This window comes from Nomascus leucogenys, chromosome 17 (genome assembly GCF_006542625.1).
Source record: "Nomascus leucogenys isolate Asia chromosome 17, Asia_NLE_v1, whole genome shotgun sequence".
NCBI classification, from domain to species: Eukaryota; Metazoa; Chordata; class Mammalia; order Primates; family Hylobatidae; genus Nomascus; species Nomascus leucogenys.
The window spans coordinates 35,852,154-35,875,566 of record NC_044397.1 but is presented as its reverse complement, the minus strand read 5'-3'; the positions used below and the strand labels follow the sequence as shown (position 1 = coordinate 35,875,566).

Sequence of the window (23,413 nt, the reverse complement as noted above, 5' to 3'; positions counted from 1 at the left end):
AAATTTGCTCTATACCATGAATTCCCCCATGTTTCCCAGAAACTTCTAGGTTTTCCATACTGCTAATAACTTCACACACTGCAGCCCCTGGTAATACGGGCTTCCTAAGGACAACTGCTCCCTCAGACTGGCAGCACCAAGGACAAGGACTACTCCCCTTTGCCTAAGTACCTTGAGAGGAAGACAGGCCCAGCTCCCTCCGCGGTACCATTCTGCACATGTTCCACAGTCCTCCCACCATCTCCCTGTCACCCGTCCCTGGAACCTAGCTGTACTTTGAAAATATAGCAACTGGAGAAATAAAAAGGAAAAACATGGCCGGGCGCAGCGGCCCACGCCTATAATCCCAGCACTTTGGTAGGCCGAGGTGGGTGGATCACCTGAGGTTGGGAGCTCAAGACCAGCCTGGCCAACACATCAAAACCCCGACTCTACTAAAAATAGAAAAAAATTAGTTGGGCATGGTGACAGGCACCTGTAATCCCAGTTACTTGGGAGGCTGAGGCAGGAGAATCCCTTGAACCTGGGAGGCGGAGGTTGCAGTGAGCTGAGACCGCACCACTGCACTCCAGCCTGGGTTACAGTGCGAGACCCTGTCTCTAATAAATAAATAAAATAGTTTAAACAACTAAATCAATAACCAAAAAGACTTAAAGAAGCAGCCAAGGAGGGCAGGGGCTCGGGGGTGGCAGGAGAATGGGACAGAATCTCTCGTGATCAGGGACACAGAGGGGCAGACAGTGGCAGGGGTGAGTGGGAGGCAGGAGGAAGAGAGACGGAGCCGTGAGCAGGAGAGACGGGTGACCCATCACCATCACCTCAAACACACCACGACCAAACAGGCAGGCTTCTGGCACGAGGCTTTTTATTCTAACAGCACTGGGGGGCCCAGCCTACCTGCCAGATAGCTCCTGGGAGTGAGGCTGGTCTTTCCTGGCAGGTAAGACACAGTTTTGTTGGGTGAATGAGCGGCTCCTCCCTTGGTCCAGGAAGAGCTCCCCCTGCATTGGGTGATGAAACTCTGTCTTTCTGAAGGCCGGGCAGTGCACAGCAGCCCTTCCTCTCTGGGAATGCCCAGGCTCACACGGTCCACTTCAGACACCTGCAGACAGAGGGGAAGCCAGGATGAGGGGAGAGAGGTCTGGGGAGGCTGTGGGAAGGAGTGAGTGGGTGTGGACAGCAGGTCTCACACTCACCTGGTCTCCTGGTGGGTCCCCAGACAGCGCACGGTGCAGTACCGGGCGCCACAGCTGACACAGGTGTAGGGGGAAGGGAAGCCACAGACAGCACAGAAGGGGCGCTGGGGCCGTGATGGGGGCCCCGCACAGGCCGTCAGGTAGTTGGGGCCCTCGGCCACACTCAAGTTCTGCAGAGATGAGGGGCCGGCTCTAGGACTCCTCTGCCCACCCACGCAGCGAACACCTGCTGGGGCCAGGCTCACCCCTTCCCTGTGGGGTCCTCCCAGGCCGACCCTCCCCTCACCTGCTCCTCCAACAGGGCCTGAAAGTTTTTTCGGAAGCGAAGTTTAAAATGATCACCTCGGGTTTTCTTCTTTTTCTTTCCTAGGGGTCAAGGGTGATCCATTGCTTGGCACTTGCCCAGAAAGACAGCAGCTTTCTCTGGTTCATCACTCCCTGTGCCCATGTGCCCTCCTGGTTCTTTCTGAGACAGAGTCTCACTCTGTCACCCAGGCTGGAGTGCAGTGGTGCAATCTTAGCTCACTGCAACCTCCATCTCCCGGGTTCAAGTGATTCTCTTGCCTTGGCCTCCTGAGTAGCTGGAATTACAGGTGTCCACCACCATGCCTGGCTAATTTTGTTTTTGTATTTCTAGTAGAGATGGGGTTTCACCATTTTGACCAGGCTGGTCTTGACCTCCTGACCTCAAGTGATCCGCCCACCTCAGCCTCCCAAATGCTGGGATTACAGGCGTGAGCCACCACACCTGGCCCTGCCCTCCTGGCTCTAAGTCGGCCCCTCGCTACCAGCCTCTGCCCTCCACCCCAATTCTCCAATCCCAGCTGACAGTCACCTCCATGCCCCCAAGCCTAAGGCTTCGTGTCAGAGCTCATCCAGTCTCTCTTGTTTATTTCACATACACGAGAGGAAACTGAGGCACAGAAAGGGGGTGTGGTTGCTCACAGCCATGGGAGCCAGTCACTGGCAGAGGCACCAGGAGCTCTCGGGTCCTCCCACAGCCTGAGTTGGGCGGACTCTCCCGCCCTCCTCTGCCCTCATCTCAGTCCCATCCCCCGCCTCCTCCTCCATCCACCTCACCAGTGTCCGCGTCGTCATCAAACTGAGGCAGTCTCTTGCCGAGCTGAGGGAGTCCCGCGTGGGGGTCATCCTGGAAGTTGTCATTCTCCAGGGCCTCCAGCTGCCGGTTGATGCGACGCTGCCGGGCGGCCCGGTCCAGCACTCGCCGCTGCCCGGGGTCCTGGGAGCGAACTGGATGGGGCAGGGCACACAAAGTTACAGGGATTCCGAGAAAGAGCAGTGTGGCCACCGCTCTGGGCAGGGCGAGGAAGGCACCGGGGGTGGAAGCTGCAGCTCTCTGATCTCATCCCCATCGCCAAGCCCTCGGTCCCCTTGTCTCCTCCCAGGCCAGGCCCCGGCCCCACACTTCCTGTCCCACCAGCTGAGACCCTTTCAGTTTCTCCCGCCTGTTTTCTCCGCTTTCCTCTCAATCCCAGTCCCAGCCAGTGAGCCCCCTCCTGGAGACAGCTCACTGCTGACTGGGGAGGTCATGGTGCCCTGGGGCTTCCAGGCTGTCCTGGGCCCTCAATACACATGGCCCTCACGCTCAGCATCTCACCTCCTACCTCAAAGGAACCAGGGGCCACCCACGCTTGGACATGCTCATCTTCCAGGCCACCTACCCACAAACGTGATGCCAAGTGGGCACACCCCTGCCCTGGAGCCCCCCAAGTCCCACCACCGAACCCGAGCCTTCACCTCCAGCCCATTCCCTCCCTCTCCCATCTTCAACCCCTCCTCCTCAACCGGCACTTTCCTTTCCATCAAAAAGCTGGCGATGCTCATGCGTCTACTGGGCTTCACAACTCCTTCTCCTTCACATCAACTCACGTGACGTATCGCTTTTTCACCTCCCATCCTCTCCTCGAACCCTGAAATCTGACACCTGCCTGGTCATCCACGGGGGACTACCCACCCTCGGGGCCCCAGAGCGGCTCCAGTGTGCCTTCCTCCTCCTCCTTGGACTTGAGCCCTGTCCACCCTGTGGCGGTGCTGACTACCTTCATCGAATAGAAAGAGACCCTTTGCTTGCTTCCTTGACAAAACTGCAGGCCTTCTCCATGTCCAGCAATCCTCCGGCTCCAGCTCGGCTGCTCTCCCTGCCTCTATGGAGGTGGCTGGCCCTCTTCTCTGCTAAGTCTATGCACTCTTCCTGGGATTTCGAATCCAAACAAAGGGCTCTGACGATCACCCACAAGCAAATGACTCCCAGAGTGACTCCCTCAACCCAGAACCTGCTCCCGGGCTCCAGAACTGGCCGTGCAGCTGGCGCCTGGTGAGGCCAGGCGTGGTGGCGCACGCCTGTAATCTCAGCACTTTGGGAGGCCAAAGGATCGCTTGATGCCAGGAGTTAGAAACCAGCCCGGGCAGCATAGCCAAACCCCATCTCTACGAAAAATTAAAAAATAAGCCAGGCGTGGTTGCACACGCCTGTAGTCCCAGCTACTTGGGAGGCTGCAGTGGGAGGATCACATGGGCCCGAGAGGTTGGGGCTGCAGTGTGCAGCAAGCCGTGATCACGCCAACACTCCAGCCTGAGTGACAGAGCAAGACTGTCTCAAAAAAAAAAAAAAACAAAAAAAAAAGAACGAAAAAAGAAATCACCCGCTGGCCCCGTGGACACCGCAACTCAAAATAAAAAAAATTCCCATCCAAGTCTGCTTCTCCTGCAGATTCTCTCTAAGCAAATGGAACCGTCTATGCAGACATCCAAACCAGAAACCTAGAAGTTATTTTAAACCTTTTTCCTCAGCTGGACATAGTGGCTCACCCCTGCAATCCCAGCACTTTGGGAGGCTGAGGTGGGCTCATCACTTCAGGTCAGGAGTTCGAGACCAGCCTGGCCAACGTGGTGAAATCCTGTCTCTACTAAAAATACAAAAATTAGCAGGGTGTGGTGGCACACGCCTGTAATCCCAGCTACTCGGGAGGCTGAGGCACAAGAATCGCTTGAACCCGGGAGGTGAAGGTTGCAGTGAGCTGAGATCACGCCACTGCACTCCAGCCTGGGCAACAGAGTGAGACCTTGTCTCAAAAACAAAAAACAAAAAACCTCTTTCCTCATTGCCTTATCAGCTATTTGCCGGATTCTGATAATTTTGCATAATGTATCTCTTTATTCATTAACCACCTGTTAACCATAACAATAACAGCAGCAGCCCTAGTAGCTATCACTTGTTGAACACTTACTATGAGCCAGGCACGTGCTCAGCTGTTTGCATCACTTGAACCATTTAACCCTTACAACAGCTGTATGGGACAGTATCATCATCCCCAATTTACCAACATTCAGAGATTAAGAAATGTAGGCCCTGCGTGGTGGCTCACGCTTGTAATCCCAGCACTTTGGGAGGCCGAGGCGGGCGGATCACGAGGTCAGGAGATTGAGACCACGGTGAAACCCCGTCTCTACTAAAAATACAAAAAATTAGCCGGGCGTGGTGGTGGGCGCCTGTAGTCCTAGCTACTCGGAGAGGCTGAGGCAGGAGAATAGCGTGAACCCGGGAGGCGGAGCTTGCAGTGAGCCGAGATCGTGCCACTGCACTCCAGCCTGGGTGACAGAGCAAGACTCCGTCTCAGAAAAACAAAACAAAACAAAATAGAGATTAAGAAATGTGTCCAAAGTTCACACAGCTAGCAAGTGGCCAGGTCAGAAGTCAAAGAACTACCCAGCATCAAAAAGCATGACCTTGCCAGGAGCAGTGGCTCATGCCTGTTATCTCAGCACTTTGGGAGGCCAAGGTGGGTGGATTGCTTGAGTGCGGGAGTTCGAGGCCAGCCTGGGCAACACAGCAAAACCCTGTTTCTACAAAAAAAATACAAAAATTAGCCAGGTGTAGTGGGACACACCTGTAGTCCCAGATATTCAGGAGGCTGAGGTGCAAGGATTGCTTGAGCCCAGGAGCTCAAGGCTGCAGTGAGGTGTGTTTGCACCACTGCACTCCAGCCTGGGTGACAGAGCAAGACCCTGTTTCAAAAAAAAAAAAAAAAAGAAAACCCAAAACCAACCAAACAAAAAAACCATGATTGTGATCACCGTACTACTCTGTCTCCCCTCCAAATGCCAGGCAGGGCTCTAGGTTTTAGGGATGCCAAAGCTTACAGTCCAGTGGCAAACACAAATGATTAATCAAACAAACACAGTAAGTACAGCATGGGGTAGGCTAGGATATGGAAGTATAAAGTGCTGCAGAGCCCAGGACAGAAACACCCAACCTGGCCTTGGAGTAGTCAGGGAAGACTTTCCAGAAGAAGGTAAGTCTAGCTTAAGGCCTAACTGGTGAATGACCTGGCTAAGGGAGACAGCAGGGTATTTCAGGCCTTGAGGCCAACATGAAAAAAGTCATGGCTGGGAGACTGCCATGCCTTTGAAAAACTGAGAAGGCCAAGCGCAGTGGCTCATGCCTGTAATCCTAGCATTTTGGGGGGCTGAGGCGGGCGGATCACGAGGTCAGGAGATCAAGACCATCCTGGCTAACACGGTGAAACCCTGTCTCTACTAAAAATACAAAAAATAAGCTGGGTGTAGTGGCGGGCGCCTGTAGTCCCAGCTACTCTGGAGGCTGAGGCCAGAGAATGGTGTGAACCCGGGAGGCGGAGCTTGCAGTGAACCGAGATTGCGCCACTGCACTCCAGCCTAGGGGACAGAGAGAGACTCCGTCTCAAACAAACAAACAAACAAAAAAAAAAAACTGAAAGGGCCAAGCACAGTGGCTCATGCCTGTAATCCTAGCATTCTGGAAGGCCGAGGCAGGAGGATCACCTGAGCTCAGGAGTTCAAGACCAGCCTGGGCAACATAGTAAGACACCCATCTCAACAAAAAATATAAAAACCACCCAGCATGGTGGCCTGCACCCACCTGTAGTTCCAGCTCCTCAGGTGGCTGAGGCGGAAGAATCCCTTGAGCATGGGAGGTTGAGGCTGCAGTGAGTTATACAGAACCACTACATTCCAGCCTGGTGACAGAACAAGACTCTGTCTAAAAAAAAAAAAAAAGCCAGGTCGGGCGCAGTGGCTCACGCCTGTAATCCCAGCACTTTGGGAGGCCGAGGTGGGTGGATCACCAGGTCAGGAGATCGAGACCATCCTGGCTAACACGGTGAAACCCCGTCTCTACTAAAAATAAAAAAAAATAAGCTGGGCGTGGCGGCAGGCGCCTGTAGTCCCAGCTACTCGGGAAGCTGAGGCAGCAGAATGGTGTGAACCCGGGAGGCGGAGCTTGCAGTGAGCCGAGATCGCGCCACTGCACTCCAGCCTGGGCGACAGAGCGAGACTCCGTCTTAAAAAAAAACAAAAAACAAAAATCAAAGCCTTTGCTGGCTCTCCAGTGTTTCCCCACAGAGTTCAAATTCCTGGGCAGTGTGTATAATGCCTTTCAAAATGTAACCTTTCCCCAGCCTTCCATCCTTTCTTATCACTCTGTTTGAGATCCAAACTGTGGACTTGGCTTCCCAAGCGACCTGCTTTTTCTTGCTTTACTGCCTTTGCACGTGAGGTTCCCACTGAGAGAAACCCTAACTAGACTTTCAAGACTCAATTCAAGCTTTTTCATTTTTCCTTCAAGCTTTCACCGTCCCCTGCCTCCCAGAACCTGGGCTAGATGCCACGCCTCCCTGTTCCCAGGCGCTGTGCTTTCCCTCTGCCATAGCACAAATCACAAATCACAGTGACATACAGTGTTAGGTCTGCGTTTCTGTCCCCCTTCCAGAAAAAGCCAATGCTTGGATAACAGGGGTCTTTCTCCTCTTCATCCCCAGCCCCCGGCTTGGAGCAGGCATCAATAAAACGTGAATGAATGGTCAACGCCAGGACCCGAGGGCTGAGGAAGGGATTTAAGAGGAATAGCTGGGGCCGGGCGCGGCCGTTTACGCCTGTAATCCCAGCACTTTGGAAGGCCCACGCGGGAGGATCGCTTTGAGGCCAAGAGTTGGAGACCAAACTAGGCAACATAGCGAGAGCCCGTCACCACATAACAAATTAAAAATTAGCCAGGCGTGGAGCCTCAAGCCTGCAGTTCCAGCCACTCGGGAGGCTGAGGTGGGAGGATGGTTTGATCCCAGGAATTCGAGGCTGCAGTGAGCTATGACTATCCCACTGCACTCCAGCCTAGGTGAAAGAGCGAGACCATGTCTCAAAAAAAAAAAAAGAGGAATGACTAGGTAAGAAAATTCTAGGACTGGGAAATTGGACTTGGGAAGGGGAAGGGGGCGAACCGCGGGGGCTCACATACCCGAAGTTTTCTTCTCCACCATTGGCACAACACGACAGTCGGAACAGACTGCTGCGCACGCGTAGTAACCCCACGGCTTTGGTAGGGGAGCCATCACTTCCGGTGGCTTGTATTTCTGCGCGTGCGCCACAGCTTCGATTCATTACGTGGCGTTTCCTTGGAGACAAGAAAGCTTTTCGCCATGTTTTATAGGGGCAAAATCACTTCCGGCCTCAGTGTGGAGGTGTAAATCTTGTGGGAGCCATGAAATGGGTCATTTTAAAGATGTGGTCATGGTGTTCTTACGAGAAATCTTATTTTCCTTTGGTCCTTGTGAAGATGCTGTGATCACAAAGGCACCCCTGGAGCTTCTCCTCTGGGCAGAAGAGGAGGTGGGCCGGACTGTCAAAGCAAGTGGCTGGCTTCCGTGGGCAATCCGAGGTTCCTAGTGGCCCTCTGCAGAAAGCTCAACTCCCAGTTCCCCCAGGCCTCCGTCCCGCGGGGGACTCCTAGGCTTCCTCCCTCCCTGTCGCCGCCAGCCCCTCGCTCTCCCCGTCTTCCGCCCGTACTCTCCGGGCAGGGCTGCGGCCAGGACCCGCCCCTGCGTCCCGCCGGACTCTACGCCAGGGGTCACTTCCCCTGTCCAGGTTTCAACTTCCACATGTGTCAAGCGGCTGGCTCGGCCCAGAGTCCCTGTCTCCCGCCCGCCGGCCCGAGCCGCCGCCCCTCCCCCGTCTCCCGTGGGCCCGGGACAATCCTCGCCTTGTCTGCGGCGCCGGCATCTGGAGCTTTCTGTAGCCTCCGGATACGCCTTTTTTTCAGGGCGTGGCCCCAGCCGAGCTGCTCCCCGCCGCGGCCGCACAGCAGCCCGAGCGCTCCCTTGCCGGAGCTCCCCTCCGGAGCTGGGATCCAGGCGCGTAGCTGAGATCCCAGGATCCTGCGTGCTGTCTGGGCCCGCTCCCCACGATGACCTCCTCGGGGCCTGGACCCCGGTTCCTGCTGCTGCTGCCGCTGCTGCTGCCCCCTGCGGCCTCAGCCTCCGACCGGCCCCGGGGCCGAGACCCAGTCAACCCAGGTGAGATCCCGGGGAGGCCCGGCACGGCCGAGGGGGCAGAGGCTGATGTGCCTACCAGCCTGGCCCGGAGGGGGTCGGAGGCTCGAGGAGGTGTCTGGCCCGTCCCCCGCCCAGCGTGCTCTTGAGGCTGAGTCGCGCCAAGCCCCTCGCCCATCACCACCCTGAACTGTGGTTTCCAGCCTCCCTGTGCAAAGGGACTCGGAATTCCTGGGCACCACTCCCACCCTGCCCTCCGTGGGGTCAGAGTGTTCCTGGGTGAGAAGAGTTTAAGAATGAGAAGGAAGAAAGGGAGGGAAGTCGAGTGAGAGGGAGGACAGCAAAGCACGTGGGGCCCGGAGCTGGGCGGTGGATCTCAAGTGCCATTTCCCTCTGGTAACAGAGAAGCTGCTGGTGATCACTGTGGCCACAGCTGAAACCGAGGGGTACCTGCGTTTCCTGCGCTCTGCGGAGTTCTTCAACTACACTGTGCGGGTGAGGAGAGGGAAAGGCCCCTGGGAGGGGGTCCCAGCAGGAGGGGTGAGCTGAAGTCTGGATGCCCAGGTCACCACGGTGAGCCTGGTTAGGAGTCCCCCCCCCAACTCCCCACCCCTTGCCTGGCATGGGGCATCTTCTCCACAGACCCTGGGCCTGGGAGAGGAGTGGCGAGGGGGTGATGTGGCCCGAACAGTTGGTGGAGGACAGAAGGTCCGGTGGCTAAAGAAGGAAATGGAGAAATACGCTGACCGGGAGGATATGATCATCATGTTTGTGGATAGGTAACGGGGCTGGGGATAGGGAGCAAGGTAAGGATGCTGAGGTTCCCAGTGGACCCCTGCCCATCCTCCCCTTCCTCACCCAGCTACGACGTGATTCTGGCTGGCAGCCCCACAGAGCTGCTGAAGAAGTTCGTCCAGAGTGGCAGCCGCCTGCTCTTCTCTGCGGAGAGCTTCTGCTGGCCCGAGTGGGGGCTGGCGGAGCAGTACCCTGAGGTGGGCACGGGGAAGCGCTTCCTCAACTCTGGTGGTGAGTGGCAGAGTGCCCAAGGCAGAGGGGCCAAGAGCGGTGGGACACAGAGTGTTAAAGGTGCCTGAGGGCTGGAGACAGCCTGGGTGACAGGCCCTGGGACCCTGGGAGTCTCGGGGTCAACACTACCCCTCCCCGCCAGGATTCATTGGTTTTGCCACCACCATCCACCAAATCGTGCGCCAGTGGAAGTACAAGGATGATGACGATGACCAGCTGTTCTACACACGGCTCTACCTGGACCCAGGACTGAGGGTAGGGAAGGCAGAGGAGTGGGCGCATCCCGCAGCTCTGTGGGAGTGGAGGCCTCAGGCTGAATGGGATTGGAGAAGCAAAGGGGGTTGCAAAGAGAAAAATGTGTGCCTGGACGTGGTGGCTCACACCTATAATCCAAGAGTTTTGGGAGGCTTAGGCAGGAGGATTGCTTGAGCCCAGGAATTTAAGACCAGCCTGGACAACATAGTTGAGACCTCATCTCTACAAAAAAAAGAAAAAAAAAATTAGCCAGGCTTCATGGTGTACGCCTGTAATCCCAGCTACTTGGGAGGCTGAGGTGGGACGATCACTTGAGCCCAGGAGTTTGAGGATGTTTTGCACCACTGTACTCCAGCCTGGGTGGCTGAATGAGACTCTGTCTCTCACAAAAAAAGAAAAACCATGGTGGCTCATGCCTGTAATCCCAGCACTTTGGGAGGCCGAGGTGGGTGGATCACCTGAGGTTGGGAGTTTGAGACCAGCCTGGCCAACATGGTGAAACCCCGTCTCTACTAAAAATACAAAAATTAGCCAGGCGTGGTGGCACTCTCCTGTAGTCCCAGTTACTTGGAAGGCTGAAGCAGGAGAATCATTTAAACCGGGAGGCAGAGGTTGCAGTAAGCTGAGATCTTGCCATTGCACTCCAGCCTAAGCAACAAAAGCGAGAGAAGAAAAAAAGAGAGAGAGAGAAAAGTGAGACATGATGTCCTTCCCACTCCTTCCATTTTAACCACTCCATCGCATCTCATTCCATTTAGGAGAAACTCAGCCTTAATCTGGATCATAAGTCTCGGATCTTTCAGAACCTCAACGGGGCTTTAGGTGAGGAGGAAGACAGCTGCAGGTGGGCGATGCGCGGCCTCTACAGCTAGGGGTCTTGAGCTGGGAGAGGCTTCTGGAGGAGCTGGGCTGATCCAAGCCCACCTCTATGTGGTTTTGTCAGGCGTCTGAGTGGCTGGTTGTGTGAGTTGCACTGTGCTGATGGTACTACCAGAAGCAAGGAAAGCAAAAACGTGTCTGGCATCTGTTGCACACATGCTGTGCCTGGGCACCGGGCCAGGAACTTTTTTTGTTGTTTTTTTTTTTTTTTTTGAGACATAGTTTCTCTCTGTTGCCCGGGCTGGAGTGCAGTGGTCCAATCTCGGCTCACCGCAGCCTCCACCTCCCGGGTTCAAGTGATTCTTCTGCCTCAGTGTCCCGAGTAGCTGGGATTACAGGCATGCGCCACCACACCCAGCTAATTTTGTATTTTTAGTAGAGACAGGGTTTCACCATGTTGGCCAGGCTAGTCTCGAACTCCCAACCTCAGGTGATCCGCCTGCCTCAGCCTCCCAAAGTGCTGGGATTACAGGCATGAGCCACTGTGCCCAGCCTACTTCTGTGATTTCATTTAACAAAGGGAAGGTCCCTGGTTATCCTTCTTGTACAGATGAGAAAAACAGCTTGTGAAGGGGTTGGTGACTTGCCTCAGGGGATGGGGAGAACGGGGAGAGAGAGAGGCCAGGCACAGTGCCTCACACCTGTAATCCCAACATTTTGGGAAGCCAAGGCAGGAGGATCACTTGAGGTCAGGAGTTTGAGACCAGCCTGGCAAACATGGCGAAAACCCGTCTCTACTAAAAAAAAAGTACAAAAATGAGCTGGGCGTGGTGGCAGGCGCCTCTAATCCCAGCTACTCAGAAGGCTGAGGCAGGAAAATCACTGCAACCCGGGAGGCGGAGGTTGCAGTGAGCTGAGATTGCACCACTGCACTCCAGCCTGGGTGACAGAGTGAGATTCCTTCTCAAAAAAAAAAAAAAAAAGGAGGCCAGGTGCGATGGCTCACATCTGTAATCTCAGCACTTTGGAAGGCTGAGGTGGGCAGATCATGAAGTCAGAAGTTTGAGACCAGCATGGCCAACATAGTGAAACCCAGTCTCTACTAAATATACAAAAATTAGGCTGGGTGTGGTGGCTCATGCCTGTAATCCCAGCACTTTGGGAGGCCGAGGCAGGTGGATCACCTGAGGTCAGGAGTTCAAGGCCAGCCTGGTCGACATGGTGAAACCCTGTCTCTACTAAAAATACAAAAATTTGCCGGGCATGGTGGTGCGCGCCTGTAATCCCGGCTACCCGGGAGGCTGAGGAAGGAGAATCGCTTGAACCCTGGAGGTGGAGGTTGCAATGAGCCAAGATCGTGCCACTGCACTCCAGCCTGCGTGTTGGGAGTGAGACTCCATCTCAGCATAAAAAACAATAAATACAAATACAAAAACTAGCCAGGTGTAGTGGCATGTGCCCGTAGTCTCAGCTACCTAGAAGGCTGAGGCAAGAGAATCGTTTGAACCCAGGAGGCAGAGGTTGCAGTGAGCCGAGACCATGCCATTGCACTCCAGCCTGGGTGACAGAGTGAGACTCCATCTCTGAAAAAAAAAACCAAGGAAGGAGAGAGAGAATACGAGGAGGGGAAAGGATGCTGAGGCTCCTACTGGCCTCCCGCTCAGCTCACCCTCCCCTTCCTCGCCCAGCTGCGATGTGATCACGCAGGTAGTAGGCAGTGGAGCTCTCTGGGCCAGCAGCCTAGTCAGAACCCAAAGCTTCCTGCCCCCAACGAGCCACACTCCAGGATAGCCCTGGTGTCCCTTTATTCCCTGGAGAATTTGGGACCCCATATTTAGAAGAATGTGTTGCTTGGTAGCTCCCAGAGAAAGGGGGTCTGAAGCCTGGCCTCTTTCTTCCCCAGATGAAGTGGTTTTAAAGTTTGATCGGAACCGTGTGCGTATCCGGAACGTGGCCTACGACACGCTCCCCGTTGTGGTCCATGGAAATGGTCCCACTAAGGTGCCACCAGTGGTCTCAACCCCCGCCCCGCCTTGCCCCAACCCCCAGGCACCTCCAACCCTTCTGAGAAGCCGGCCCTCCCCAGCCCCCATAGCAGAGGTGCCTGACTCCCACCTCCACCCCTGGAGGCCTCAGCCACTCAGCCTCAGTCTGTCCCCAACAGCTGCAGCTCAACTACCTGGGAAACTACGTCCCCAACGGCTGGACTCCCGAGGGAGGCTGTGGCTTCTGCAACCAGGACCGGAGGACACTCCCGGGGGGGCAGGTGAGGTGAGGGTGCCGGGGAGGGGCACGAGAGGGCAGTGTGCTGAGCAGGAGGTACGAGGACAGTGGGCTGGGGGGCAGTGGGGGCATCGCTCCTGGGTCCCTGCACCTGTCAGGGTGGAGGTTGGGTGGGGACAGCAGAGAAGTCCGGGCTTCTCTCTTGAGTCCCTGCGTGTTGCATCTTCCAGCCTCCCCCCCGGGTGTTTCTGGCCGTGTTTGTGGAACAGCCTACCCCATTTCTGCCCCGCTTCCTGCAGCGGCTGCTGCTTCTGGACTATCCCCCCGACAGGGTCACCCTTTTTCTGCACAACAACGTGAGACTCCCCCCTTGGAGCCTCTCCTGAGGGACCCTTTCCCTGCCCTGATCAGAACTCTCGTGCCCCCACCCCCATCCCCATCTCCTTCCCGCACCCCCATCCCCATCTCCTTCCCGCATCCCCATCCCTCAGGTGCCGCCTCCCTGCCCTCTGAGCCCATCCCCCTATGTCATCCCCTCCCAGGAGGTCTTCCATGAGCCCCACATCGCTGACTCTTGGCCGCAGCTCCAGGACCACTTCTCAGCTGTGAAGCTGGTGGGGCCGGAGGAGGCTCTGAGCCCAGGCGAGGCCAGGGACATGGCCATGTGAGCGGGTGCTTGCGGGGGGAGGAGAAGGTGGGATGAGGGTGTAGGGTCGGGGGTGCTACCACCTGCTGCCTGACCTTCGCCTCACCTGTCACCCGTCCAGCCCCTCGTGGGCCTCCCCATTCGCGTCGTTGCCGCCCCCATGCTGTCACCCCCGCCCTTGCCAGCTCACCCAGACAGCAGAGAGCCTGGGGAAGGAAGGATAGGCACTGCCTCCCTCCTCTTCTCCTGGGGGCATGGGCCGGTTCCCCCATCCACACCGCCTCCCCGCCCGCCGCCGTCTCAGCTCTCGCCTCTCACCTCCAGGGACCTGTGTCGGCAGGACCCCGAGTGTGGGTTCTACTTCAGCCTGGACGCCGACGCTGTCCTCACCAACCTGCAGACCCTGCGTATCCTCATTGAGGAGAACAGGTGGCTTACCCCCTCTCCCCGCAGCCGGAGGGCACCCCAACGGGCCCCGGGAACCCCACTCCTGCCCTGGGCTCCGGGCTCCCCAGGCCTGCTCCCGTCGGCCCAGCCCTCACCCCCACCTGTCCGCAGGAAGGTGATCGCCCCCATGCTGTCCCGCCACGGCAAGCTGTGGTCCAACTTCTGGGGTGCCCTGAGCCCCGATGAGTACTACGCCCGCTCCGAGGACTACGTGGAGCTGGTGCAGCGGAAGCGAGTGTGAGTCCCGCCAGCCTGCAGCCCCCTGCCTCCTCCAACCTAGGGCCCAAGTAGACCCAAGCCCCCCACTCTCAGGGGTTTGGAGTGGTCACCAGTCAGAGGTGCCACGAGGCCGGGTGCAGTGGCTCACACTTTTGATGCCACCACTTTGGGAGGCCGAGGTAGGAGGACTGCTTGAGCCTGGGAGTTTAAGATCAGCTTGAGCAACGTAGCAAGATCCTATCTCTACAAAAAACTTAAAATATTAGCTGGGCACGGTGATGCGTGCCTGTAGTCCCACCTACTACAGAGGCTGAGGTGGGAGGATCACTTGAACTTGGGAGGTTGAGGCTGCAGTGAGCCATGTTTCCACCACTGCACTCCAGCCTGGAAACAGAGGGAGACCCTGTCTCAAGAAAATAAAAAACAAAGGCCGGCCGCGGTGGCTCACGCCTGTAATCCCAGCACTTTGGGAGGCCGAGGTGGGTGGATTACTAGAGGTGAGGAGTTCAAGACCAGGCTGGCCAACATGGTGAAACCCCATCTCTACCAAAAATACAAAAATTAGCCAGGCATGGTGGCTGGCACCTGTAATCCCAGCTGTTTGGGAGGCTAAGGTGGGAGAATTGCTTGAACCTGGGAGGTGGAGGTTGCAGTGAGCCAAGATCACATCACTGCTCTCCAGCCTGGGTGACACAGTGAGACTCCGTCTCAAAAACCAAAAACAAGAAACAAAAAAGAAGTGCCACAGCTTGGGGTAGGAACTGACTGCATTTTGGGAGATGGGGTGGTTGTGACCAGCAATGCTTGACAAGGGACATGCAGGGGCCTTATGTTCAGGGACTGGGATACCCTGAGGGAAGAAGGACTTCCCGGGATGAGCTGGGCAGAATTTGGGGGGCTGCCCTCCCAGCTGACCGTGGTGTCGGTGCCTCCAGGGGTGTGTGGAACGTGCCATACATCTCCCAGGCCTATGTGATCCGGGGTGATACCCTGCGGACAGAGGTGCCTCAGAAGGACGTGTTCTCGGGCAGTGACACAGACCCAGACATGGCCTTCTGTAAGAGCTTTCGAGACAAGGTGAGCGTGGGTGCATGGTCTGGCCTGGGGGCAGTCCCCTGGACTCCAGGCATCGCCTGCATCATGGACACCCCCACCCCACTACAGGGCATCTTCCTCCATCTGAGCAATCAGCATGAATTTGGCCGGCTCCTGGCCACTTCCCGATACGACACGGAGCACCTGCACCCCGATCTCTGGCAGATCTTCGACAACCCCATCGTGAGTGGGGCCCCCACGCCCAGAGCACACAGGTTCCCCACCCTATGCTAAGGAAGACACCAAACGTGATGGCTGCTGCCAGCGCAGGACACTGAGCGGGAGGGGCGGTCCCCTGGGGGCTGGGAGTGAGGGGGCACAGATCTGATGTGCCCCCCACCCTCCCACAGGACTGGAAGGAGCAGTACATCCATGAGAACTACAGCCGGGCCCTGGAAGGGGAAGGAATCGTGGAGCAGGTGAGCCCGCGCAGCCTCCCCACCTGCCCCCTGCCCTCATGGCCATCGCCTCTTGGGGGCCCCCGCCTGGATTCAAAGTTTTCACACTGAGTTCCCCAGAGATGTGAGGGTTTTCTGTTCAGACAAGATGAAGGCAGAGGCCGAGCAGAAAGGATTCTTGCCCCCAAACCCAGCATTGATCAGACAGCCTCTCATGTCCTGTGTATTGGGTATATTGGTGTTATGCATGAAATCACATCTTTAAAGAAGAATGGGGCTGGGCTCAGTGGCTCATGCCTGTAATCCCAGCGCTTTGGGAGGCCAAGGTGGGTGGATCGGTTGAGGCCAGGAGTCCAAGACCAGCCTGGGCAACATAGCGAGAATCTGTCTCTACAACAACAACAAAAAATTAAATAAGAAATGAGGCCAGGAGTGGTGCTCATGCCTGTAATCCCAGTACTTTGAGAGGCTGAGGCAGGCAGATCACTTGAGGTCAGGAGTTCAAGACCAGCCTGGCCAACATGACAAAATCTTTTCTCTACTAAAAAAAAAAAATACAAAAATTAGTCAGGTGTGATGGCATGCACCTGTAGTCCCAGCTACTCGGGAGGCTGAGGTGGGAGAATCGCTTGAACCTGGGAGGCAGAGGTTGTAGTGAGCCAAGATCATGCCACTGCACTCCACCGTGGGTGACACAGCGAGATCCTGTCTCAAAAAAAAAGAAAAGAAAAAATTAGCTTTGCACGGTGGCATGTGCCTGTAGTTCCAGCTACTTGGGAGGCTGAGGCGAGGATCAATTGAGCCCAGAAGGTCGAGGCTGTAGTGAGCTATGATTGTGCCACTGCACTCCAGCCTGGGTGACAGAGCAATACCCTATCTCAAAAAAAAAAAAAAAAAAAAAAAGAGATATGCACTGTTACAGAAGTTTGGAAACCACTGTCCCAGCCTGAGGGGCTCCAGGAGCCTCTGCCACCTCTGCTGTGCCAGAAACTGGTCCTCAGCCTTGCCGCTCCCCCAGCCCCTACCTGGCGGGTCCCCGGCTGCTCTCACACAGCCATCCCTGCTCCTCCCTGCCCCTTCCCATTCTGCCTGCTGCCTGTCCCCTTCCCCGTTCTGCGGCGTCAGCTAGCCCTGTTTTCCCTCGCCCCGTCCTCAGCCATGCCCGGACGTGTACTGGTTCCCACTGCTGTCAGAACAAATGTGTGATGAGCTGGTGGCAGAGATGGAGCACTACGGCCAGTGGTCAGGCGGCCGGCATGAGGTAAGGGCCTGGGCGACGAGGGCAGAGGGCTCCCCAGAGGAGGAGGTGCGGGATCTGGTAAATGAACAATGGAATCAGGAAAATGGGAGCAAAGAGGGGTGCCCAAGCGGGAGGCAGACCCTGGGGTCACAACTGCATTTATTCATGTATTCAAGAAATATTTACTGCTGGACACAGTGGCTCATGCCTGTAATCCTAGCACTTTGGGAGGCCGAGGCGGGAGGATTGCTCAAGCAGGGGGAGTTTGAGGCCAGCCTGGACAACATAGCAAGACCCTGTCTCTACAAAAAATTTAAAAATTAGCCGGGTTTGGGCCAGGCACAGTGGCTCACGCCTGTAATCCCAGCACTTTGGGAGGCCGAGGCAGGTGGATCACCTGAGGTCAGGAGTTCGAGACCAGCCTGACCAACATAGAGAAACCCCATCCCTACTAAAAACACAAAATTAGCCAGGCATGGTGGCGGGCGCCTGTAGTCCCAGCTACTCGGGAGCTGAGGTAGGAGAATTGCTTGAACCCGGGAGGTGGAGGTTGCGGTGAGCCAAGATCACCCTCCAGGCTGGGCAACAAGAGTGAAACTCCATCTCAGAAAAACCAAAAAATTAGCTGGGCATGGTGGCATGTCCCTGTGGTCCCAGCTATTCAGGAGGCTGAGGCAGAAGGATCACTTGAGCCCCAGAGTTAGAGGCTGCAGTGAGCTGTGATCATGCCGCAGTACTCCAGCCTGGGTGACAGAGCAAGACTCCATTCCTGGGCCACTGTCCTAGACTGCACTGCAGGAATGCCTCGTGCCGGCCGAGCTCTGCCCTGCTGTGAGCAGCAGCCGCCACACAGCTTCTAAGGCTGCGATGAGCAGCCTGGGTGCAGTGGAAGCCACGGGGAAGCCTTGATCCAGACTTGGGAGTACTAGGGAGCTTCACAGGACAGGTGACATCTTAGCTGGGACTTGAAGGGCCGGGAGCAGTGAGTCAGGCTGAGAAGTAGCAAAGAAGACTGTTCTGCACAGAGGAACACAGGTGTGAAGGCTGGAGGACAGGAGGAAGGAGGCTGGACTGCCCTGGGGGGACGCCATGGCTGGAGGGGCGGGTGGCTCAGTGCCCGCCGCCCCCAGGATTCAAGGCTGGCTGGAGGCTACGAGAATGTGCCCACTGTGGACATCCACATGAAGCAGGTGGGGTACGAGGACCAGTGGCTGCAGCTGCTGCGGACGTATGTGGGCCCTATGACCGAGAGCCTGTTTCCCGGCTACCACACCAAGGTGCGCTGCCCACCTGCCAGCTGCTTCCTCACCTTCCCCACCCCAGTCCCGGGCAGGAAGTCTCCACGCAGACCCCTTTGGGCCCCCACAGCATTTGGGCTCCATGCACTTTAGTTCCCAGGGGAATGAGACACTGCAGGAGGCACCCCAGGGGAGGGAGGGAGCCAGGCTGAGACCCGGGGCGAGGCTTGGCCCTAATCTAATGGCAGTGAGCAGCGAGACCCTCCCATGCAGGGGTCCCACCGCCCCTCCCCTCCCCTCCCTGGACAGGGACCGTCATCTCCCTGAAGACCCCCTGCTGTGGCCAGGCGTGGTGGCTCACACATGTAATCCCAGCACTTTTCGAGGCCAAGGTGGGCGGATCACCTGAGGTCAGGAGTTCAAGACCAGCCTGGCCAAGATGGTGAAACCTCGTCTCTACTAAAAATACAAAAATTAGCCGGGTGTGGTGGCGGGTGCCTATGATCCCAGCTACACGGGAGGCTGAGGCATGAGAATTGCTTGAAACCGGGAGGCGGAGGTTGCAGTGAGCCAAGATCGCACCACTGCACTCCAGCCTGAGTGACAGAGTGAGACTGTCTCAAAAGAATAATAATAATACAAAATAAAAGACCCCCTGCGCTCACAGCTGTCCCTGCAGCCTCTTCCCTCCTCTCCCCCAGGCGCGGGCGGTGATGAACTTTGTGGTTCGATACCGGCCAGACGAGCAGCCGTCTCTGCGGCCACACCACGACTCATCCACCTTCACCCTCAACGTCGCCCTCAACCACAAGGGCCTGGACTATGAGGTGCGCCCCAGCCACACCACCCACCCACACTTCACCTCGGGACCCTCGGGTCCCCACCTAGAGCCCCTGCATGCACCCCTAGCTCCCCTCCCTACCCATTTCCCAGTGATTTTGTGGGTATCAGCTCCTGGATCACTTCTAGGCAGGCGACCTCTGCTTCCTCCTGGATCTTCCTGTCTGCGGGCACCCCAGCCCCCGGTGTCTGCCATATCTGCCATCTCCCTTGTCGCCCCAGTCTGCTGCACCATGCCCCCTGGTCTAGCCGCCCTGCCCCCTGTATCTGCCTGCTCCCCAGGCCACACGTCTCCTCACTCCATGTTTCCTTTCCCTTCTCCTCTTTCCAGGGAGGTGGCTGCCGCTTTCTGCGCTACGACTGCATGATCTCCTCCCCGAGGAAGGGCTGGGCACTCCTGCACCCCGGCCGCCTCACGCACTACCACGAGGGGCTGCCCACGACCTGGGGCACACGCTACATCATGGTGTCCTTTGTCGACCCCTGACACTCAACCACTCTGCCAAACCTGCCCTGCCATTGTGCCTTTTTAGGGGGCCTGGCCCCCATCCTGGGAGTTAGGGGATGGGTCTCACTCTCTCCCCGCTTCCTGAGTGCATGTTCCGTGTGCCTGGACTGAATATGTCACCTTGCTCCCAACACACAGCCCTCTCAGGAAGCTCCCAGAGTCCCCGCCTCTCTCCTCTGCCCACAGGGGTTCATGGGCACAGGGCTTCTGGGGACTCCCCACGTGATAAATTATTAATGTTCCTCAGCCTCACTCCGAATAAAGGACAGTTTGTAAGTCTTGAGTCCATTGGTCTGCCCATTAACCCCATCTCCCCTCCTGCCAGCAGCATAGAGGGGAGAGACCCTGAAAAGGGAAGGCAACAGGAAAAGGGAGAGGCAGAATGTTAGACCCTCGTGGGAACCTGGAAGCTTCCCTGGCTCCCACTTTCCCCTTCCCCTGTATTGCCTGAGCTGGAGACAGTGTGTGAGAGGGGCCGGGCGTGGTGGCTCACGCCTGTAATCCCAGCACTTTGGGAGGCCAAGGGGGGCGGATCACGAGGTCAGGAGATCGAGACCATCCTGGCTAACACGGTGAAACCCCATCTCTACTAAAAAATACAAAAAATTATCCAGGCATGGTGGTGGGCATCTGTAGTCCCAGCTAACCGGGAGGCTGAGGCAAGAGAATGGCATGAACCCGGGAGGCGGAGCTTGCAGTGAGCTGAGATTGCGCCACTGCACTCCAGCCTGGGCCACAGAGTGAGACTCCATCTCAAAAAAAAACAAAAGTGCGTGAGAGGGCACAGACCAAAAGAAGGACTTCCCAGGCTGGGCACAGTGGCTCACACCTATAATTCCAGTACTTTCGGAGGCCGAGGCAGGCAGAGGATCCCTGGAGGCCAGGAGTTCAAGACCAGCCTGGACAACATAGCAAGACCCCCATCTCTACAAAAAATAAATTCACTGGGCGCGGTGGCTCATGCCTATAATTCCAGCACTTTGGGAGGCTGAAGTGGATGGATCACCTGAAGTTGGGAGTTTGAAACCACTCTGGCCAACATGGTGAAACCCTGTCTCTACTAAAAAAATACATAATTAAGCTGGGCACGGTGGCTCATGCCTGTAATCCCAGCACTTTGGAAGGCTGAGGCGGGCAGATCACGAGGTGAGGAGTTCAAGACCAGCCAGGCCAAAATGGTGAAACCACATCTCTACTAAAAAACACAAAAATTAGCTGGGCGTGGTGGCGGGTGCCTGGAATCCCAGCTACTTGGGAGGCTGAGGCAGGAGAATCGTTTGAATCCAGGAGGCAGAGGTTGCAGTGAGCCGAGATCGTGCCACTGCACTCCAGCCTGGGTGACAGGGCAAGACTCTGTCTCAAAAAAAAAAAAAAAAAAAAAAGCCGGGCGTGGTGGCTCATGCCTGTAATCCCAGCTACTTGGGAGGCTGAGGCAGGAGATTTTGCTTGAACTCGGGAGGGGGAGGTTGCAGTGAGCTGAGATCGCGCCATTGCACTCCAGCCTGGGCAGCAAGAACGAAACTCCATCTCAAAAAAATAAATAAGCCAGGCTCAGTGGCTCACGCCTGTAATCCTAGCACTTTGGGAGGCCGAGGCAGGCAGATCACTTGAGGTCAGGAGTTTGAGACCAGCCTGGCCAACATGGTGAAACCCTGTCTCTACTAAAAATAAAAAAATTAGCCAGGTGTGGTGGCACAAACCTGTAATCCCAGCTACTCGGGAGGCTGAGGCAGGAGAATTGCTTGAACCTAGGAGACAGAGGCTGCAGTGAGCCAAGATCGTGCCACGGTACTCCAGCCTGGGTGACAGAGCAAGACTTCGTCTCAAAACAAAAAAGCAAAAAAAGCTTTCCCCGCTACCCACAGAGGGGTCCATCCAGCGTTGTTCTGGATTCCTGTTGTAACTTAAAGAGAAACTTTCACAACATCTGGAGCCCTTGATGTCCTGCAAATGAAGGAGCAAGATGTCCTTAATTTCCTTGCAGTGGGAACCCACTTAGGTGGCACCAATCTTGACTTACAGATGGAACAGTACATGTGTAAAAGGAAAAGTGATGGCATCCACATCCTAAATCTGAAGAGGATCTGGGAGAAGCTTCTGCTGGCAGCTCGTGGCATTGTTGCCATTGAAAACCCCGCTGATGTCAGTGTCATACCCTCCAGGAATACTGGCCAGAGGGCTGTGCTGAAGTTTGCTGCTGCCACTGGAGCCACTCCAATCGCTAGCCGCTTCACTCCTGGAAACTTCACTAGCCAGATCCAGGCAGCCTTCCGGGAGTCAAGGCTTCTTGTGTTTACTGACCCCAAGGCTGATCAGCAGCCTCTCACAGAGGCACCTTATGTTAACCTACCTACCTTGCTCTGTGTCACACAGATTCTCCTCTGCGCCATGTGGACATTGCCATCCCAAGCAACAACAAGCGAGCTCACTCAGTGGGTTTGATGTGGTGGATGCTGGCTTGGGAAGTTCTGCGCATGCGTGGCACCATTTCCTGTGAACACCCATGGGAGGTCATGCCTGACCTCTACTTCTACAGAGATCATGAAGACATTGAAAAAGAAGAGCAGGCTGCCGCTGAAAAGGCTGTGACAAGGAGGAATTTCAGGGTGAATGGACTGCTCCAGCTCCTGAGTTCACTGCTACTCAACCTGAGGTTGCAGACTGGTCTGAAGGCATGCAGGTGCCCTCTGTGCTATCCAGCAGTTCCCTACTGAAGACTGGAGCATTCAGCCTGCCACAGAAGACTGGTCTGCAGCTCCCACCGCTCAGGCCACTGGATGGGTAGGAGCAACAACTGAATGGTCTTAATCTGTTCTTGCACGAGCTCTTTTTTTTCTTTTCTTTTTTTTTTTTTTGAGACAGATTTTGAGACAGAGTCTCTCTCTGTCCCCCAGGCTGGAGTGCAGTGCTGCAATCTTGGCTCACTGCAACCTCCGTCTACCAGGTTCAAGCCGATTCTCCTGCCTCAGCCTCCCAAGTAGCTGGGATTACAGGCGTGTGCCACCACACCCGGCTGATTTTTGTATTTTTAGTAGAGACGGGGTTTCACCATGTTGGCCAGGCTGGTCTTGAACTCCTGACCTCAGGTGATCCACTCACCTCAGCCTCCCAAAGTGCTGGTATTACAGGCGTGAGCCACTGTGCCCGGCCTTTGCATGGGCTCTTAAGCAACGTGGAAATAAAGTTGATGGAAAATAAACATCAGTTTCTAAATAAATAAAAATAAATTAACTGGGCATGGTGGTGCACGCCTATAGTCCCAGCTACTCAGGAGGCTCAGGTGGGAGGATCACTTGAGCCCAGGAGTTGGAGGCTACAGTGAGCTATGACTGAGCCACTGCACTCCAGCCTGGGTGACAGGGTGAGACCTTGATTCAAAACATATATATAGGCTAGGCATGGTGGCTCATGCCTGTAATCCCAGCACTTTGGGAGGCCGAGGCAGGTGGATCACGAGGCGATCGAGACCATCTTGGCTAACATGGTGAAACCCTGTCTCTACTAAAAATATGAAACATTAGCTGGGCATGGTAGCAGGTGCCTGTAGTCCCAGCTACTCTGGAGGCTGAGGCAGGAGAATGGCATGAACCCAGGAGGCAGAATTTGCAGTGAGCCGAGATTGCGCCACTGCGCTCCAGCCTGGGCCACAGAGCGAGACTCCGTCTGAAAAAAAAAAACAAAACCTATTTATCTATATATATATATACACACACATCAAACAGGCTTGTTCACCTCTCCTAAGATATCTCTTGCCTGCAACAGCTCACCATCCACATCTAGAATCCTCTTTTTTAAAATTTATTTATTTTTATTTTTATTTTATTTTATTTATTTATTTTTTTGAGACAGAGTCTCACTCTGTCGCCCAGGCTGGAGTGCAGTGGCATAGTCTCGGCTCACTGCAAGTTCTGCCTCCCGGGTTCACGCCATTCTCCTGCGCCAGC

At 55.8% G+C, this 23,413-nt stretch overlaps 2 protein-coding genes and 1 pseudogene across 4 annotated transcripts; 2 read left to right on the top strand and 1 right to left on the bottom strand.

The window, feature by feature from the left end:
• Positions 1 to 848: 848 nt before the first annotated feature.
• On the bottom strand, positions 849 to 8,001 carry ZNHIT1 (zinc finger HIT-type containing 1). The gene is made up of 5 exons (XM_003276612.4): positions 7,486 to 8,001; positions 2,277 to 2,447; positions 1,483 to 1,562; positions 1,197 to 1,366; positions 849 to 1,102 (listed from the first exon to the last, which is right to left on the bottom strand). The coding sequence occupies exons 1-5, from the start codon at positions 7,577 to 7,579 to the stop codon at positions 1,081 to 1,083; spliced, it is 537 nt and encodes a 178-aa protein (XP_003276660.1). The 5' UTR covers positions 7,580 to 8,001; the 3' UTR covers positions 849 to 1,080.
• Positions 7,925 to 19,752, top strand: PLOD3 (procollagen-lysine,2-oxoglutarate 5-dioxygenase 3). 3 transcript variants are annotated; one of them, XM_030797435.1, is made up of 19 exons: positions 7,925 to 8,539; positions 8,919 to 9,010; positions 9,158 to 9,294; positions 9,378 to 9,541; positions 9,684 to 9,796; positions 10,555 to 10,618; positions 12,519 to 12,616; positions 12,780 to 12,881; positions 13,069 to 13,194; positions 13,381 to 13,502; positions 13,809 to 13,913; positions 14,043 to 14,168; positions 15,086 to 15,227; positions 15,315 to 15,428; positions 15,596 to 15,664; positions 16,800 to 16,904; positions 18,014 to 18,160; positions 18,823 to 18,948; positions 19,293 to 19,752. In XM_030797435.1, the coding sequence occupies exons 1-19, from the start codon at positions 8,431 to 8,433 to the stop codon at positions 19,446 to 19,448; spliced, it is 2,217 nt and encodes a 738-aa protein (XP_030653295.1). In that variant the 5' UTR covers positions 7,925 to 8,430; the 3' UTR covers positions 19,449 to 19,752. The 3 variants fall into 3 exon arrangements, with proteins under 3 accessions (XP_030653295.1, XP_030653296.1, XP_030653298.1); XM_030797436.1 differs by having other exon boundaries at positions 18,071 to 18,160; positions 19,293 to 19,747; XM_030797438.1 differs by lacking the exons at positions 18,823 to 18,948; positions 19,293 to 19,752 and adding an exon at positions 18,431 to 18,514.
• On the top strand, positions 19,526 to 22,277 carry LOC105737680 (annotated as a pseudogene).
• The last annotated feature ends 1,136 nt before the right edge of the window (positions 22,278 to 23,413 follow it).

What these genes read in the sequence shown, in the direction of transcription:
- ZNHIT1 (XM_003276612.4), bottom strand. Translation starts at nt 7,579, where the DNA reads ATGGCTCCCCTACCAAAGCCGTGGGGTTACTACGCGTGCGCAGCAGTC. An exon ending in GGTGGAGAAGAAAACTTCGG is followed by an intron (nt 2,448 to 7,485) that starts GTATGTGAGCCC and finishes TGCCCCATCCAG; the next exon opens with TTCGCTCCCAGGACCCCGGG. An exon ending in GGGACCCACCAGGAGACCAG is followed by an intron (nt 1,103 to 1,196) that starts GTGAGTGTGAGA and finishes CTCTGTCTGCAG; the next exon opens with GTGTCTGAAGTGGACCGTGT.
- PLOD3 (XM_030797435.1), top strand. Translation starts at nt 8,431, where the DNA reads ATGACCTCCTCGGGGCCTGGACCCCGGTTCCTGCTGCTGCTGCCGCTG. An exon ending in ACCTGGACCCAGGACTGAGG is followed by an intron (nt 9,797 to 10,554) that starts GTAGGGAAGGCA and finishes CATTCCATTTAG; the next exon opens with GAGAAACTCAGCCTTAATCT. An exon ending in GGACACTCCCGGGGGGGCAG is followed by an intron (nt 12,882 to 13,068) that starts GTGAGGTGAGGG and finishes TGCATCTTCCAG; the next exon opens with CCTCCCCCCCGGGTGTTTCT.